Here is a 17,090-nt window from a genome sequence, read left to right on the forward strand (position 1 = left end):
ACTATGGATACACACAGAGAGTCACCTTTAAAGGTTTAATGATCATCCCTGAAACAGGCCAACCATCATAAGCAAAATAAATAAATCCAGCCATGCTTATGTGTAAGGAAATAATTTGTGTTCAAGTGATAAGGGTAATAAGAAGGAAGAAGGGGGATAAAAGGCCTCCTGGGGCTGTGTGTTTCCTGGACACATATGTCAGGTTCCTCCAAGACAAATGGTGTGATTGGCCTCCTAACAGACTGATACATAGCATATTTTCAAATGGTCAGGACTCAGTGACTCTCTTTGTATGGGTACCCAGTGGTAGACAGATATACAGATCAGATGAGAGACAAGTCTCCTCCTACATAAAAAAAATTTCCAGTTTTTTACAAGCTACCAAAGGCCATTTTAAAGCAAAGTGTGGGGGGAAAAAACCTGAGAATGCAATTAATGCTCTGGGAATAGGAACAAGCATGGCCTCCAGGACTCACCCAACCTGTGAGGCAGAAGCAGAAGGACTGTTGCAGAGTCAGGCCAGCCTGGGCTGCAGGGCCAGCTCCAGGCCTGTCAGGTCACAACTGTGGTTCTCCCTCAAAGGACCAAATGAGAGCAGAGGACCCGGGCTCCCTGTGACCAAACATGGAGCAGAGGTCCTGAATCTGCCTCCTCTCCTGAGGAGCCAATCTTGCTTTGCAAGGCTCACCTCTGTTCCCTCTACACTCCTAAATGCACAACTCTCTCTCTCTCCACTCCTCCATTCCCACACACACATGATCTGAGGTGCTCAGCATTCTCCCTTTCTCTGTCTCCAATAAACTGTCTTCAAGTTCTCAGCTGTGTTTACTTTTCTATGTTTTTATCGACAAAACCAAGAATTTAGGAAGGGAACCTCGTGGCCCTGGCTACAGTTAATTGTATGTGTCACATCTACTTACTGATCTGATTTTTAAATATTATAGTTATAGTAACTGTAACAAATTACAGTTACATATTTAAGGTATAAAAGAAATATAATTTATGAACAACTCTGTGAAATAATCATAACAACCTGAATTAGGTGATCTCCATTTCCAAAAATAGACATCTTTTTATTGACCCTATTTGAGATATATCCTTTGACATGTGTAGTATATTGAATGTGCTCTCAATTTATTTCAATAGAAAAGAATTGTACTTCTCCAGTTTAGCAGATTTTATACTCTCAGCACAGAAGTGTCTCCTCACCCCACACTGCCTTTGGCAATCAACACTGTAAGACATGCTGCCTGGAGGTCGGTTGTCTAATAATCCACAGGCTTGTGAACCCTGTGTTTGTCTTTCTCTGCTGGGATTATTTTACTTTGGGTGATGTTCCTCAAACCTTCAGTTCTGTCCCCAATCTTCAGTTCTACACATATTGCGATATACCCCATTTTAAAGATAAGCAGCACTCCAGTTCCCAGTTTCCTCACCAGTTACCTGTGCTACACACTTAAGCTCCAGCCCTTGGTCACTGTACAATGCTCCAGTGAGCTTCAGGCTGCAGATGCATTTGGGGAAATTCTTTCAGGGTGTGTGTGAGTACAAACAGGACAAATTCTAGGGTCTAATTACTTCCTTAATGTCATGTTCTTAATGTTCGGCTGCCACCTCAACCCAACAAGGTTGTCCGGCCACAGGAGCTCATACGCCACAGAGTCAAACCCAGCTCCTAGTTACCCAGTCAAACAAAGGGCGAAGGCAATGCTGGGCCCAAGCATGAGAAGTAGCTCCTGGCCTCTTGAACATTATTGCTGGTTTAAATACTGACATTGACCCCGACAGTAAGTGAATAGACGATGGTGAGGAATGTTTAAGTCCTGCTTAATTTACTGCTGCTGTGATGAACATGATAAACCAAGCAACTTGGAGAGCTTGGGGTTCATTTGGTTTCATACACCAGGTAACAGTCCATCCCTGAGGGAAACCAGAGAGGACTTAAGGCTGGAATTGTAGGCCAGAATGGAAGCTGAGGCCACAGAGGAGAGCTTCTACTGGCTTGCATCTCATGGCTTGTTCAGCCTGCTTTGTTGTACAACTCAACTGCCCCAGGCTGGCACTGCCCAGTATGGGCTGGTCTTTGCTACATCACTCATCAACCAAGAATATGCCCAGTCTTGTCTATAGATGCATTTTCTTAATTGGGGTTCATTTTCTCATAGGACTCTACACAGTGCCAAACAGACAAAAAACAAACAAACAAAAAACTGACAAGCACACTAACCAAAAGAATCAATGGCTACTCAGGAAGCATGAAATAAACCACACAAAAAGGTCACCTTCACACAGTCTGACTTCTAACTCACTGGTAGCAGAGGAAGCAAAAAACTTGAGAGCATTTCACAAATTCTGAAAGCATATGAAGATACCACTAATAAAGCTTGTCCTTCTTCTGCATTTCCCAAGAGCATTTCTTCCTCAGGCCTTCCAGAGTTTACTTCTGAGTGCTTCCTGTGACAGCGACTACACTGTGTCCCTGTGCTTTCTGCTGTGCTGGCTTAAAATGTGCCATGCCCACAGGGCACAGCCCAGGCACTGGCAGGTTTGGAAAGTGTTCAGGCCATGGACTTAGGGAGGTGACAAGAGGGTAGCCCAGAAACAGCTGCAAGAATCCACTCACTGCAGACCAAGGTCAGGTCCACACAGATGAGAACTCACATAGCACCTGGGGTTTATGCTTCTGCTCATCAGTTTTCCCACACATTAAGTCAGACATGTGGGGCTGGGCTGGTGGCCCATTCAGCAAGGTGTCTGCCATGCAGTCATAGGACCTTTGTTCAGAACCTAGACCCATTGTGAGAGTTTCACATCGGAAACTCAGTGCTGATGGACACAGACAGGGACACGTGGAACTCACTGGTCAGCCAGCCAAGCCAGCCAGTGAGCTCTAGGTTCTGAGAGAGACCCCACATCGAAAGACAACATGCAGAGTCATCAAGGAAACCTGGCATTAACTTCTGGCCTCCAGTACAAAAACATCTATGTTGACCCACACTCCATGTAGATACACCCACATAAACATGAATGTACCCCACACAAACATGTACAAAGAACACAGCATACTACACACATGTACACAAACACATTCACACAAATACACACTTATATGCACAAATACATAACACTTACACATACCCTTACAAAATCACACACATTCACACCCTCTGATACACACACACACACACACACACACACACACACACACTCAAGAGAAGCTTCCTAAAGTCTCTTTAACCATTGAGTCTTTCTGGCCGTTGTGAGGACCCTGAGGCTATGGACATCTTACAGGAACACAGCACAGAGCAGAACAGTTTGCCATCTGTTGGTATAATGTTCTTTTGGAATGTCTACACTTTACCCTTGTTCATTCAAATGCTGATTTCTCTCCCCCACTCTCTGGTTTCAAATGGACATTGCATTGTGATTCTTATTCTAAGCATCACCTGTCTCAACTTTGTGTAAACATGCCAAAATAAAGCAACTAGACACAATGTTGAGCAATGGAAAGGAAGCAGGAAGAGAGGGGGGGAGCCAGAGTACAGGAAGATGGGAGGCAGAGTAGGAGAGAAGGGCAAGAGAAAGCTGAGAGAGAGAGGAGAGGTGGAAAGATCTTGGAAGTAGGTGGAGAGATTGACTCGACCTAAGATTTCAAAAAAGCAAGTATATTCAGTGAATCTAAATGTGAGGAAACTATGAGGGCTTGGAGGTTTAGGATGGAGTAACTATTGCCCAGCATTGTGTTCTAGGTTAATTAAATAAATCCCAGTCTCTGTGTGGTATTTGGGTATACAGCTTTTTAAGATAAACCACAGCTTACCAAAAGATATATCAATAGTAAATTATAATTTTATCCTACAACAGCATCCCTAAACTACAGGGCATCTTTTGACAATGCTGTTACACCGACTATGTTTGGAACATGCTATAGTTCAACATGAATGTGCATCTTTAAGGTTACATTACTGTTCAAACTAGACACAAAGCACAAAGGTGACATCTGTATGACAAGTCAGGATGGCTGAGTTCTGTCCTAGCACCCCACACTCACATTCAAAGAAACAAACACAACCAGTCAAGACAAATGGCTCCAAAGCAGCAAAAGAAGAATAAGTAGGTAAACTAAAAACTTTCATGTCCCATGGGCATCAACAACAGAATAAAAAGGCAACATGCAGAAGGGGAAAACAAGTACTTGGATCATGTATCAGATGACGGGTTCATGTCCCAGAAACAAAATTAACTATAACTCAATAGCATGGAAAGTGAGAGGCAGGCTAGAGGCTTCAGCAGTTGAGATGGCTGCAGCCAAGCTTGATGACCTCAGGACAATCCCTGAGGCCCTGTGTTACCTGGACCAGCTCTTACAAGCAGTCCTTTGTCTGATGCGTGCTTGCTGTAGGACACACATGTCTACATTCAAACACACACTAAGCAAACAAATCAATGGTTTTGGGATGAAAGAAAAGATGCCCATTTAAAATGATAAAATGGGTTCTGCAGACAATTGATACAGCATCCAATGGACTGAGACTTATTTTCTTAGATCTCTCGTTAAAGAAGAGAGAACATAAGTTTAGGAGAAGATGTGGACAATCAGGAGCCCATGTCTGCTGCTGTGAGAATATAAAATAGTGCAGTGGTGGTGGAGACAAGAAAGCCCTTCCTCAAATAATTAACACCATGACCATATGACTTGGAAATCCAGCTTTCTGTCTTAAGAACTGAAAATCTGGATTCAAGCAGATGTGCTTGCCCACTCAGCAGCAGCAGTCATATGAGCCAAAGGTGAGAGCAACCTGCATTTCTAGCCACAGACAAAGGGAAGCAGCATGTTCCCACATTATTCAGACAATTACTCTGCCTTACAGAGCCCCACACCTGCCACACTGTGCTGAGCCTGAGAACATTATGCTCATGGAAAAAATTCAGCCGAAATAATCAAGAACCATCAAAATAACAACAAGACTCCAATGATGCCAGTTCAGGGGTCCTTCGTAAGTCATACTCGAAGACAGAAAGCAAAATGGCTGCTGCCAGGAAGTGGGAGTGATTAGTATGGGGAGTTTTCTTTCAGAGATGTGGGACTCCATTTGGGAAGATGAAAACTTACACTAAAGTTATAGTGATAATCAATCTACATGAAACAAACCTACTCCATACAGTAAAAGTGGATAAAACCAGTTTCCTCCTGCTGGGTTGCCTCATCCAGCCTCCACATGAGGGTCTGTGCCTAGTCTTACTGTAGCTTGTTATGTCATGCTTGGCTGATGTCACTGGAAGCCCTGCTCTTTTCTTAGGAGAGGTTGAGGGAGGGAGGCATATCTGAGGTGGGGGGGACTGAAAAGAAGGGGAAATACAGTAGAGACATAATATTTAAAGAAATAAAAAGAATTGAAGAAACGTGAAATGTGTGTACAGTTTCATAGTATCCATGCACAAACATGTGGAAAAGTGATCCCTCAACTGTGCTTTCAGTGTACAGCACAGTCTACCACAGAATAAATGCTCACCTGTGCTTGTCACAAATTTCAGGTCTTAAAGGATTTATAAAAGTTTGAACAAAATGACAGTATTTTCTTGAAATCAGGATCTGGGCTTGCTTACCTAGTCTCGATTTCAATACAATCATTTTTTATTATGATCCAGAAAATGATTCCTACAGCAGCTGCCAGGAAGTCGGTGATAAGGGCCTATCAAAAAGCAAATGGGGGAAAAAGAAAAATCTTCATTAGGACTAAAAGGTCTTAACATATTGGTCACTGTTTTAAGATAGATGGTTTCCCAATGTGAGCTCCACAGTTAGATAAATACTAAGTTTAGATAAGATAAACATGATAACAGACCTCTTGTATGTTAAACTGAAAGTTAAGGCCTTGCAGTCTGTGGCTCTAACAGCACAGACCCTGGAGAAGCTAAGATTTCTCTCAGTGCCCCAACTGGACAGGCCAGTGTAGGGCTCATTTCAGATATGAAAACAAGGATGACACAGGGTGGGAGAGAATGCAGGCACCTTCAAGGTTGGGGATGGGAGGTCCAAATTTGAAATTTAATTCCTGGGGCAAGATGAATGTGGTTCTGGGTACAAGTTTAGACAAGGAAGTGGACAAGTTAAGAGACACCGGCCTGCCCTGCCTTAGGGCCTTGAAAGATATCTCTGCTTGGCAACCAGACCAGATGGCCAGCAGTCCCCACCCAGACAGTCCTGCCTAATCAGCATGTAACAGGACACTCCAGGCAGTGTGCATGATCAGATATTCCACAGATGGCCAGACCACTGTGGCCCTGGTGCTTAAAACACACCTATTATTTTAAAGCTCAAATTCCCTAAAGACCCTCTTACCCAATCCTATAATAAAAGGCTTGGACTTCCCGCTTGTGTTTTTTCCCTTTAAAAACCTTATTCCCCTAGACTGCTGAGCCTCACTCCTCCTTTTCAACTAGGGAGAAGGCTACAACCTGGGCTTGAGCTTGTAATAAAAGATCACCATGTTTTTGCAGCAGAGTTGATTCCTGATGTCTTTGTGGGTGTCACGAACTGGGCATAATATCTGGGGGCTGGTCTGGGATCCCCAAGACTCTAAAACCTGACTAGGAGGGTTTTATGCTTGGGGTAAGTGTCTAAGTGTCTTTGTGCAGTGTCTGTGTTTGTGTTTTCTCTCAGTCCTGAAAAGCCTCAAGGTGTCTGTACAACTGGCAAGACATGGATAGGAGTGGACGCACTGCCTTAGGGGATCAAGGAAGACATTCCTGGCCCTGAGGTGGACCAGGAATCCCAGTGTCAGTTACTCTCCTCCCTGGGTGTCTCTCAGATTCTGTGGCAGTAATCTGAGAGTCCAAGCTTTTGGATCTATTTCTGTTTACAGTTGAGGAACAGCTACTTTGTTCACTTCAGCCTTTCGATTTGGGTCCTTGTGTCTGTGTGTTTTGTTGGAGTGTGGGACTGTGACGAACACTATAGGACAGACTGCTTCTAACTCCCTAGACTTAACTCTTGCCCATTTTGGGGGGACCCTGGTCTGGCAGGTCTCTGCCAAGATTTGGTCTCTGCCACTGCTCCAGTCTCTGGTGGTGAAGGGAGTCAGGTTGCTAGTGAATGCAGCCCAGCCAGGGAGAGGCTTCTCTGTAGACAGGCAGCTCTTAAAGGGGCAACAGCAGCTTCTCAGGTAAAAAAGCTGCAAAGCCTCTCTGGTCATAAGAATTGGATTCAACAGGGAGCACGATCTTCCTTCCTTGAAATAACAGCTAAAGAAGTACAAATAAGTTTTGTAGTTTTGTCTGTCTACTTTGAATATGTAAGTTTCCTATGTTTTATATGTCTTGGTTACTGATTATAAGTTAGTGAGTATGTGAAGATTTTACATAAAACCTGTCCTGTCTTAAAAACAAGGATTATTAAAAATAAGGTTTGAAACTCTGGTTATATAAGATATTAAAGCAGCACCTCCATGTGTTTGTATACAAGAACTTTTCCTGCTGGCAGCCAAAGTTCATGACATCAAAATAATATGCTTGAGATTGACTTTAGAGGCACTGAATTGTTTACACTGATAATATTTGGTTTTTACTTTTAAAATTATGGTTATGCTTTGTGACTTCACTCCTAAAAAGGTACTTTATTTTAATATTGGAAAAACAGATTCTTCTAAAAATGTGTTCATTTTAATGTTGCAAAAACATGTTTTGAAGAATGTTTAAGGCTATGAAACATTTTAAAGTTTATCAGGCATTTTAAAATAATGATTTTATGCAGTCTAACAGGGAACTTGGAATAGTTTCTCAACAGTTTCAGGGAAGATAAAAGACTTTGGTATTTATTTTATTAATTTCACCAAATGAAACCAAGCCATACTGTTTGAGCCAACTGAGAAAACTGAAGCTTTTACAGTGTATCATGTCAGAATGATAAAAAACCATGGAATGACTTAGTGAAAGAAAGAAAGAGAGAGAGAAGAAAATGAGAAGGATTTTGATGTTTGAACCTGGGCTCAAGCTTGTAATAAAAGATCCTCATGTATTTGCAGAGGAGTCGAATCCTGGTGATCTTTGGGGGGGGGGGTCTCAACAATTGGGCATAACAGGGAGCAAACTTAAGTGACAAAAAGTGTTCACCTCAACGACATGAGATCTCAGCTCTGGTGCCAGTGAGCATGCCCAGTTTCCTACTTCACATGCTTCACATGATCTCAGGCTTTCTTTACTCTCAGTGTTACAAACAGCCCAGGCCAAGGGCAAAGTCAGTGCAGAGCCCTGCACAGCAAACATGAGGCCCTAGTACTGATCCCCACATGCAAACCAAATAATGACATTAAAACCCCTCACAACACAGCTCCTAACAGTGGATTGTGTGCTGAGAAGGAGTGAGCTTGTCCCCATCAGTGCAGCCTTGGGGAAGTCTGAGCCTGTGTGGTACAGAGAGCTAGTGCTGCCACCAAGGAATCCACACAGCTGACTTCAGAGTACCCAGTCACCCATCAGCTCTGTCACCACTGCCCTTCAACCTCAGGCTGTGGGGCCTGGGCTCAAGAAGCCTTACCTAACAATTACAGCCCTCAGATCCCCATCTATGCTGTGCAGACAGCTCACAAGGAGGCTACCATCTTTGTTTTGGGGGCAAAATGACATTGAAAGAGTATTCCTCTCAGTAAAAGAGTCAGCTCAAATGGCGCTGTAACTTAATTGAGGTATTTATCATATTAGTCATCTGGTAACTTTTTAAAAATAGGAAATTATAATCCAGGAGAAAACATCTTATTATGATCCTTACTAACTTAAAAACCAAAATCTCAGGGCTTAGAGAGATGGCTCAGCAGTTAAGAACACCTGCTGCTCTTGCAGAGGATGGAGATTCAGTGTCCAGCACACACATGGTCCCTCACTGCTGCCTGGAACTCCAATTGCAGAAGATATGATACCTTCTTCTGCCCTCCATGGGCCTGCACGTGATGCAGCTACACATGCAGGCAAAGCACTCAGACATAAAAAATAAATACAAAAAATTTTAAATCTAGTCTCAAATCACAGCATCACTAACACACACATGTACACACACAGACACACATATGCACACCTCATGACTTTGCCTCACTGTTCAACAATAATTAACACAATTTGATAAATGTTACTATTCATTTGTTTTCAAATCATATCAAATCTTTCCCCCAACGGACTGAGACTTAAAAGTGCCTGTTTTATGATATAATGCCCAAGTACAAAGGCCAAAATATTTGTAGCAACTGACAGTATAACTCAAATGGTAACAATATTCACAATCAGAAAAGGAAGGCAACAACATTTCAATATGAAAATGGTCCTACTCATGCTTAGAGGTAAGCCGTGTTTCATTACAGCCAATAATATACCATCTTTCAGTATTTAACAGAAATTAAATGTAGTGAGGAATTTGTTGTGTTAAAAAACCCAGTTACGAGCTGGGCCTGGTGGTGCACGCCTTTAATCTCAGCATTCATAGAGGCAGAGACAGGTAGATCAAAAACAAAACAAACAAACAAACAAACAAGAAAAAGAAACCCCCCAAACAGTTGCATTATGTGAATGTTTTTGCTCTAATCCCAGGTGTGGGGGTAGAAGGCATCTTCACAGCAGGTGACTATGATTTGCCTTGTGCTCCAGGAGGAGCATGGTTCTGCCAGCTGCAGACATTTTCTGCCAGTTTGTGGAACTCTGGGAACAGAGGATGCATAAGAGCCCTAAGAGAGCAGCTGCTGCTCCTGCTGCTGTCCCTGTTGTTGCTGGTTGCAGTTTGTTGCTATTTGTTGCAGTTTATCAAGTAATTATGCACAAAGAGACTAGAAGAAGAAATGGAATATCCTGAAATCAAAGGTCAATCTTACACCAAGGAACTGGACAACCCTGACCAGCAGGAAGTAGTCTAAAGAGATCTCTGCCTCCTCTCCCATCTAACACTCCTTCTCACCTACCTAATGTTGAAAGGTTGGAACGGATTGGGGTGGAGAATGGTGGTAAATAAAATAATGCAATAAAGTAGTCAAAAAGATGCCTACAACTACCTGATAATAATATCAGGACCCCCAAACAGCTGCACTAAAGGTTTGACAGAAATGAGGATGGAGAGTACTTACCCTCTAATTGCTAAGAGCCTGAGCTCAGTCAATAAATCAGAATCATCACCATCATGAATATAAAGTAAACAAGTGAAGGCTCAATGAGCCAGAAGAACTGCGTTCCTGTATGATACAATTTTAGAACAACAGAAAATCTTAAGGCATGTCGATTACTGACTGGTACAGATCCAGTTTAAGAAGTGGAGACAGTCTCTTCCCTGGTTCCCAGCAGCTGACAGGGAAGAGCCTGATTAAGTTCTTCTGCATTCTTTGTGTAGCTATAGCTTTCAACAGCAGCCTCAGGGAACTGCACTCCTCAGCAGGCTCAGGCACAGCATCCTCAGCAGGCTCAGGGCACAGCATCCTCAGCAGCCTCAGAGCACAGCATCCTCAGCAGCCTCAGGGCACAGCATCCTCAGCAGGCTCAGGGCACAGCATCCTCAGCAGGCTCAGGGCACAGCATCCTCAGCAGGCTCAAAGCACTGCACTCCTCAGCAGGCTCAACCCCTCAGGCAGCAGATGCACAGGCTCCCACAGAGGTGCTCAATGACACTGTCTCCTGCCCCTGATTTCAGCTACAGATCAGCCCCCTTCCCTCCCTTCCCTCTTCTGTCATCCCGCCCCTTCTCAACTTAAACTTTCTCCAAATCCGTTTTTCAAATTTACTCAGTTAACACGTATCCACATAAATGAACATTTACATCAGGAAAATAGCCTCTTTTCTCACTTTGCTCAGCCCTGTACTTTGAACTTGGAGCGAGAATTGGTGAATAAAAGTAGTGAATTTTGAGGAAATTCCAGGTGTGCCTAGTTACTTTTTGCAATCCCTGGATAAAAAGTCCTGCTTGGATTAGTCATAACAGTTCCTCCAAATAAAAAATGATTAACAACCCATTCTGTAAATAAGAGGTTAATCATGTCCTCCTTGCTTTCCTGAATATTTCTGTGTGCCAAGCAGAGTGGGGATGACAAATGCATGGAAGGTAGCAGAAGGTAAGTGTGACTCTGAAGTGAAAGAATCAGACTAACCCTATAACCTCTATTTCTTTTAATTGTCATGAAACCTATATTTTTGAATTATAGGCCCATGTCAAACTAAAGTCTATCAGTACTTTTCCAGAGAACAGGAGAATGTAACAGCCCCTCCTGACCTTAGCCATCTGCACAGACCGAGATAAGGAAATGAACAAGCAAAGACCTCCACCTGGTTGCAGAAGAAAATAACATTGTCTAGCAGGGGATCCAGATGGTCCTAATTCCCCTACCAATAGCCCCTGACCTTTTGACTAAAGGCACATAGCCCTAATTTTCAGAGCAACCACAGGATGAGCAAATCGCTTTTCCCACCTTTAACAATGGCCTAGTCAGACCAAAGGATGTACTAATTACGTTCCCACCTTTAACAGTAGCTGAATCTGCACCTATCAGGAAAGATCAGATATCCCCCAGATGTCTGAGACAAAACTGGCCAGACCAGGTGCCCAAAATAGACTCTATATCTGCTCCCATGCTGTCAGACTTGTAACCTCCTCTCTCCCTGTGCTATTTCTTTTAAAAACCTGAGCCTTTCCTGACTTGGAGCTGACTCTAGCCTAATTACAGAGCTAGCCCCATGACTCAATGACTTGAGTCATTTGCATTGCATTGATATGGTCTCCAAGAGTTTACTTCAGTTGCCTCTCAGGTGATTAGACTCCTGCTGAGCCTATCAGGCTCCTGCCTAACCTAACAGAACTAGACAGACTCAGAAACAAATTGCTTCCACTTGAATTTTCTCAATACAATTAGAATAATCCATCAGATTACCTTAGTCATAGTGACCCTTAGAAAACCCTTGGCATTTTTGAAAGAATGACGTATAATCCACACGAGCTGATGGCAGAAGGGGGTGACACAGGAGACCTCCAAGGCTGAGCTCATCTCCACCTGCTGCTCCCCCAGGACTCGATCCAGTTCCATACTTGTTTCACTGAAGAAGGAAGACTGGATATACATTCTGGCTAATTTTTCTGTGACTTGATGTTCTGTCTCTAAAAACTCTTCATGTTCATCAGCTTTGGGGAAAAAGCAGATGAAGACAAGAAACCATTAGCATTAAGAAACCATTAAATTTATGAAAATTTAACTTTTCATAAATAACCCATAAATTATCTATTGATTTTCTTTGAGACAAAGTCTATTGTAATGCAGACTGGCCTCAAAGTTCTATGTATCAAAGGCTTGCAGAGAGCAATGGCCTCCAGGAAGATCAGTAAGCATGGGGCTTTCTGGAAGGTAGTCCAGTATTCTGCTGTACTGTGATGCACCCCCACAATTGCTTCCAGCTGCTGACACCCCTTCTTTCTTTCTGTGCTGCTCTATCTCTCAAAACTCTGGCAGGGTGTGAACCCTCATTTTCTGGGTATTTGCCCATTCTGATTGAAATAAACTACTATGGAATCTTTACTGCTGTTCAGATGAACTAATTCCTGATTATGGAATTCCTGATTTGAACTGAAACAACTTCAGAATTTAAATAGATAAATAGTCAATAGAAACTTTGCACAATACTTTTGTGGACCTCTAGATGCCTCACTAGGACACAGGCTTGTGGCTTCAGCTAAGCATTTGTTCTAGAGATGGCAGGAATCCTGGTCTGCACTAGAAATACAGGCAAGTTGGTGTGAACTTCTCCTGAACCCAAAATGTAATAGGACTACCAAGAAATGTCTAAATTAAGTACAAACCTTAGTGTCAAAAGTTATAAACTGTTTCATTGTAATTCCTTATACCTTGTCAGCTTATGGCATAAAACACTGTCATTCTAAATTTACTTTGTATCGTGAGATGTAAAACTAGTGATGATTACCTTAGTACCAAAACAAGCAACCACTAAAAGCCCTCCTGCCATAATGGTTTTGTCTGTCTCTGTAATAAATGCTTTTGACTATAAGGTAATTCTCTCTCTGAGGTACACAGCTTTTGCTTAGGGTATAAGAGGTGTAACCAGGACAATAAAGTTTGTTGCCTCATCTATTGAATGTGTGTGTGTGTGTGTGGTCTATTTCTCTCTCTCTCTCTTATTTCTCATTCCCCTGTAGACTCCCAGATAAGTTAACAGACTCAGGGTTCTGTCATCAGCAGGCATACTTTACCCAAGAGGCCTATCTACAGATCAAAGATGGCCTTTTACAGTTCCCTGCAGTTGCTGGCTAGAAGCTGCTTACTGCTTACTCTCCTACTCTTACTAGCTTTTTGAAGCCCTGGCTGCAGGGAAAAAGTGGTCAGCTTAGGCTTTCCTGTCAGTAGCAGACCAGCCTGTCCTGAGCAGCAGAGAGGAAACTTTATCTCCCTCCCTCTTCTGTCATTACTGACTGGCTCCTGAGGTCTCCAATTTTGAGAGGCTTTTGAATCTAGATATAGAGCATGACACAGAGATGTCAGTCACAGACTGCAAATAAGAGAAAAAGGCAACAGTCACCGGTGTGACTGACCCCAAATGGCCAATGCTGCTTCCACCTGCCTCAGTTTTTCCTTTCACCACACCTGACTTGTCAAACATGGCTTTGACAAAGGGTGGCCTTGAACTTCCCCTGGCCTCCTGTTTCTATGTGGCAAGTGCTTTGATTGCAGGCAGACACCTTCACAGGTATGCAGTGCCAGGAACCAAACTCAAGGCTTTGTGCTCACTAGGCAAGCATTCTCCAGCTGAGCTAAGTCCTCAACCCAACAAGTTTTGAGAGTAAAAATGTTGCTGCTGTGTAATTCCTTCCCAGCTAAGAAAAGCATCCTTAACTGACCTGGCACTGTAATTATCCCAGGGATACAGCAAACTGAATGACCTTTTCCCTTCTGGATCCTAATTCTTAACATTGGCTTCATCCCCATGTGGATCTATACTTCTTATAAAGGTCTGGTGCCTGCTTTCTGCCACATGTAAATGTATATGCGAATGTACAAAGTGCCAAGTTTCTTTCTTTTTTTTTAAGTTGTAAAGTGTTACAATGCATCACAGACCTTTTGTCCCACATCTTTACTTGCTGTTGATGACAATGAGTCTCTAGTCTGTGTTGAGGCCTCTGGGTCCTGCTACACTATCAACACTGGAGCCTCACAGGCAGCTCTGGGAATCCAGTTGTCCTGAGTCATGGAGATCCTGCAGTTCTGGATCTGCAGGGCTGGCTCCTTCACACGCTCCAGCAGTTCACATATTGGTACATGTTGGGGTGGGCCAACTCAAACCCTGGATCTGGGCCTAGGTGGTAGCTGAGCTGGTCAGTCTGCCAGCTCCTCCATACCCCCACCACCAGGGGGAGCTCTCCAGCACCGCCCTGTCTAGCTCCCCCAATGCTACAGCCAGCAAGAGCCAGGGTCAGCTCTCCTGCTCTCCTGGCCTTAGCAGGCTCACCTGCTCCCCCACCACCAGGGTCAGCTCTCAGGACCAGGCCCTCCCCCACCAATCCCTAACCAGGAAAATGCCCTACATGATTCTCTGTAACCCCATCTTATAGATCCATTTTCCTAACTGAGTTTCCCTCCTCTCAGGTGACTTTAGCTTGGGTCAAGTTCACATAAAACTAGCCACCACACTCTGCAATGCCTGTCCTTGTGAGGTGAGGTAGAAAGAGCATACATTCAAGGTCAGGCTGGCTACATGAGCAAATCCTACCTAAAACAATAGAAAGAACAATATGACAGACAGTGAGTGCATTTACTTTCTAACAGAAATTTCCCTTTTGACAATATCATATAACTGTTCTCTCATAAATTAAATAAAAACCACCCAGCACTAACACCAAACAAAGTCTATTAGCTAATTTTAGGACATTGAATGAACATAAAATGACTATATTCTAATGAACCACATTGTTGCATTTTAATGAAAGGAGTTAGGCAAAAATCTGTGACTCTAGAAAACCCACATACCTTCATGGCTGTCCTCCTTTGTGTTGTTTATGGCACCTCTAATAATGAAGTCCAGGAAGACATCTAAAGGGTCCTTGTGGAGGTCATATATGTAACCTACAAAGGAGGCAGCCCAAGAGTACACACCTGAGGACCCTCTTTCAGAGAGTTAGGGACGGGAAGGAAGACAGAATGTAATTTATCCTTTGATATTTTATACACTCAAAAATGGTTCAGCAATCTCGGTTTCCTGTCATATATATATATATATATGTGTGTGTGTGTGTGTGTATACATATATAATTATGTACATATACATATGTGAATATATACATATGCTATGTGTATAATATATATACCTATGTGATCTCTTCCTGTGAAACAATCATTTGAATTTAGCCTAAATTTTTATAGGACTCTATAAACTCACAAATGTTTGGACATTCTTAAATGACAAAGATTAACCAAAAACAAAGAGTACTGGGCAACATATATTTAAACCTATATTTGGAGTCAAAGATAGTCCTCTGTAACTGTATTCATATTGCTCAAAGATGAAGCTGACTGCATGAACATTGAAAAATATTTCATCATCCAATCTGACTCTAAAGAAAACAGGGAGATAAAAATATGCAGCCAGACTTAAGTCTCTCTAGCCCCAAGCACAGCCAGAACCTGAAATGCAAAGGTACCACTAATTAAGTGATCTCCCACTTCTCAGCTTCAGATCACACCCTAGGGGGAAACTGAAAACCACCATCTACATGATCAAGAATGCAATGATGCTGGACATTCCCAACACTGCTCCAATGATGGATAACTGCCCCTAGGCCAGCGTGTCAGCTAAGAAGGTCACCACAACTGGAAAGCAGAACGTGGGGTTCAGTAAAAACACTCAAACACAGGCATGGATACAGGACAGGAGAAAGACAGGAAACCTTACAACAAGCCAGTACTGTAAAACTGACCAAAGTCCTGTCACCAAATCAACCAAAGGTATCTACAGTGGAGAAACCCATACACAGTGAGTGTGCACTGGGTCAGACAGCAGCCCTGATGTCCCCTGTTCTCTACACAGACACTGTGGATGAAGGAGCTGGCAGAGCAGAGCCAACCAGACCTGCGGATTCGAAGTACTCCAAAGCACTCTTCGCTGGCCCATGAAACATGACTTTTCCTGAGGCCACTAAGGTGAGGCTGTCGAACAATCTGAAGATGGAGTTCACAGGTTGCCTGATGGAGAAGATGATTGTCCGTCCCTTCTTCGACATCCTAAGTTCAAAGAGGGAAACATCTTAAGTCACTGGACATCGGGACCTTGAAATTCTCAACAAAATATTTTGTTTCTGAAGTTATCTTCCTTGTTCCCATTTCAGCTTGAATTTCCCTACTAAACATCTCATCTCACTTGTTTTATGCACCTGAGAGAAAAACCAAGCTCCAAGCTTCTATTTAAAAGATGAGGAGTTCTTAAAGTGTGAGCAGTTAGTGGTCCAGAGTCCACTGGAGTTTGATTGACAGTGTAGATCCCTGGGCAGTGTGGATTTCCGACTGTGAACTGGATCACTAACAGGCAGCCCAGGTGATCTGCAGGATCACCCAAGCCTGAGAACCAATGACAGAGCAAACATTAAAATTGTGACTCAATTCCCTCTGGTCACAGAGAGTTTCTGCTTCTTCAGGAAGTAGTTTTCATTGTTCTAATGACTAACCACTTGATCTCCCTGCTGAATGCATCAGCTATAACCTCATCTCAACTTTAATGATATCAGCATAGTCAATGTAATTTCCCCTCTCTGAGGATGTGCCTCAAAAGGCCAAGCAACAGGCCAAGGAGTCACAGCTAGTGAGGGGCAAAGCTGGGATTTGATCACTGGTTTAATTCCATTGCAGGGAAAACTGAAGCACAGTTTCAGAGAATCATATATTCTGGTAGGAAAACATAGCCAAAATAGTGTTTAAAATTACTATTGAACAATTTCACAAAAGCTGGGTATGGTGGCATATCTGTATACTCCCAGCAACCAGGAAGATAGCCTAGATCACATAAGATTCTGTTTCAAAGAGAGAAAGAAAGGAAGGAAGGAAGGAAGGAAGGAAGGAAGGAAGGAAGGAAGGAAG

General features: G+C 43.0%; 1 protein-coding gene across 1 annotated transcript in view; it reads right to left on the reverse strand.

Moving 5' to 3' along the window:
* Positions 1 to 17,090, reverse strand: part of LOC129676883 (ATP-binding cassette sub-family G member 3-like) — a 49,194-nt gene that overhangs the window by 11,479 nt on the left and 20,625 nt on the right. Inside the window, exons 7-10 of the mRNA XM_055607399.1 lie at positions 16,090 to 16,241; positions 14,991 to 15,086; positions 11,892 to 12,139; positions 5,608 to 5,693 (exon numbers count right to left, since the gene is read on the reverse strand). Of these exons, the coding sequence (XP_055463374.1) occupies positions 5,608 to 5,693; positions 11,892 to 12,139; positions 14,991 to 15,086; positions 16,090 to 16,241 (582 nt within the window). The remainder of the gene's footprint in view (positions 1 to 5,607; positions 5,694 to 11,891; positions 12,140 to 14,990; positions 15,087 to 16,089; positions 16,242 to 17,090) is intronic.

The sequence above is a fragment of the Psammomys obesus genome, unplaced genomic scaffold (genome assembly GCF_907164565.1).
Source record: "Psammomys obesus unplaced genomic scaffold, mPsaObe1.curated_primary_1811, whole genome shotgun sequence".
Lineage (NCBI taxonomy): Eukaryota > Metazoa > Chordata > Mammalia > Rodentia > Muridae > Psammomys > Psammomys obesus.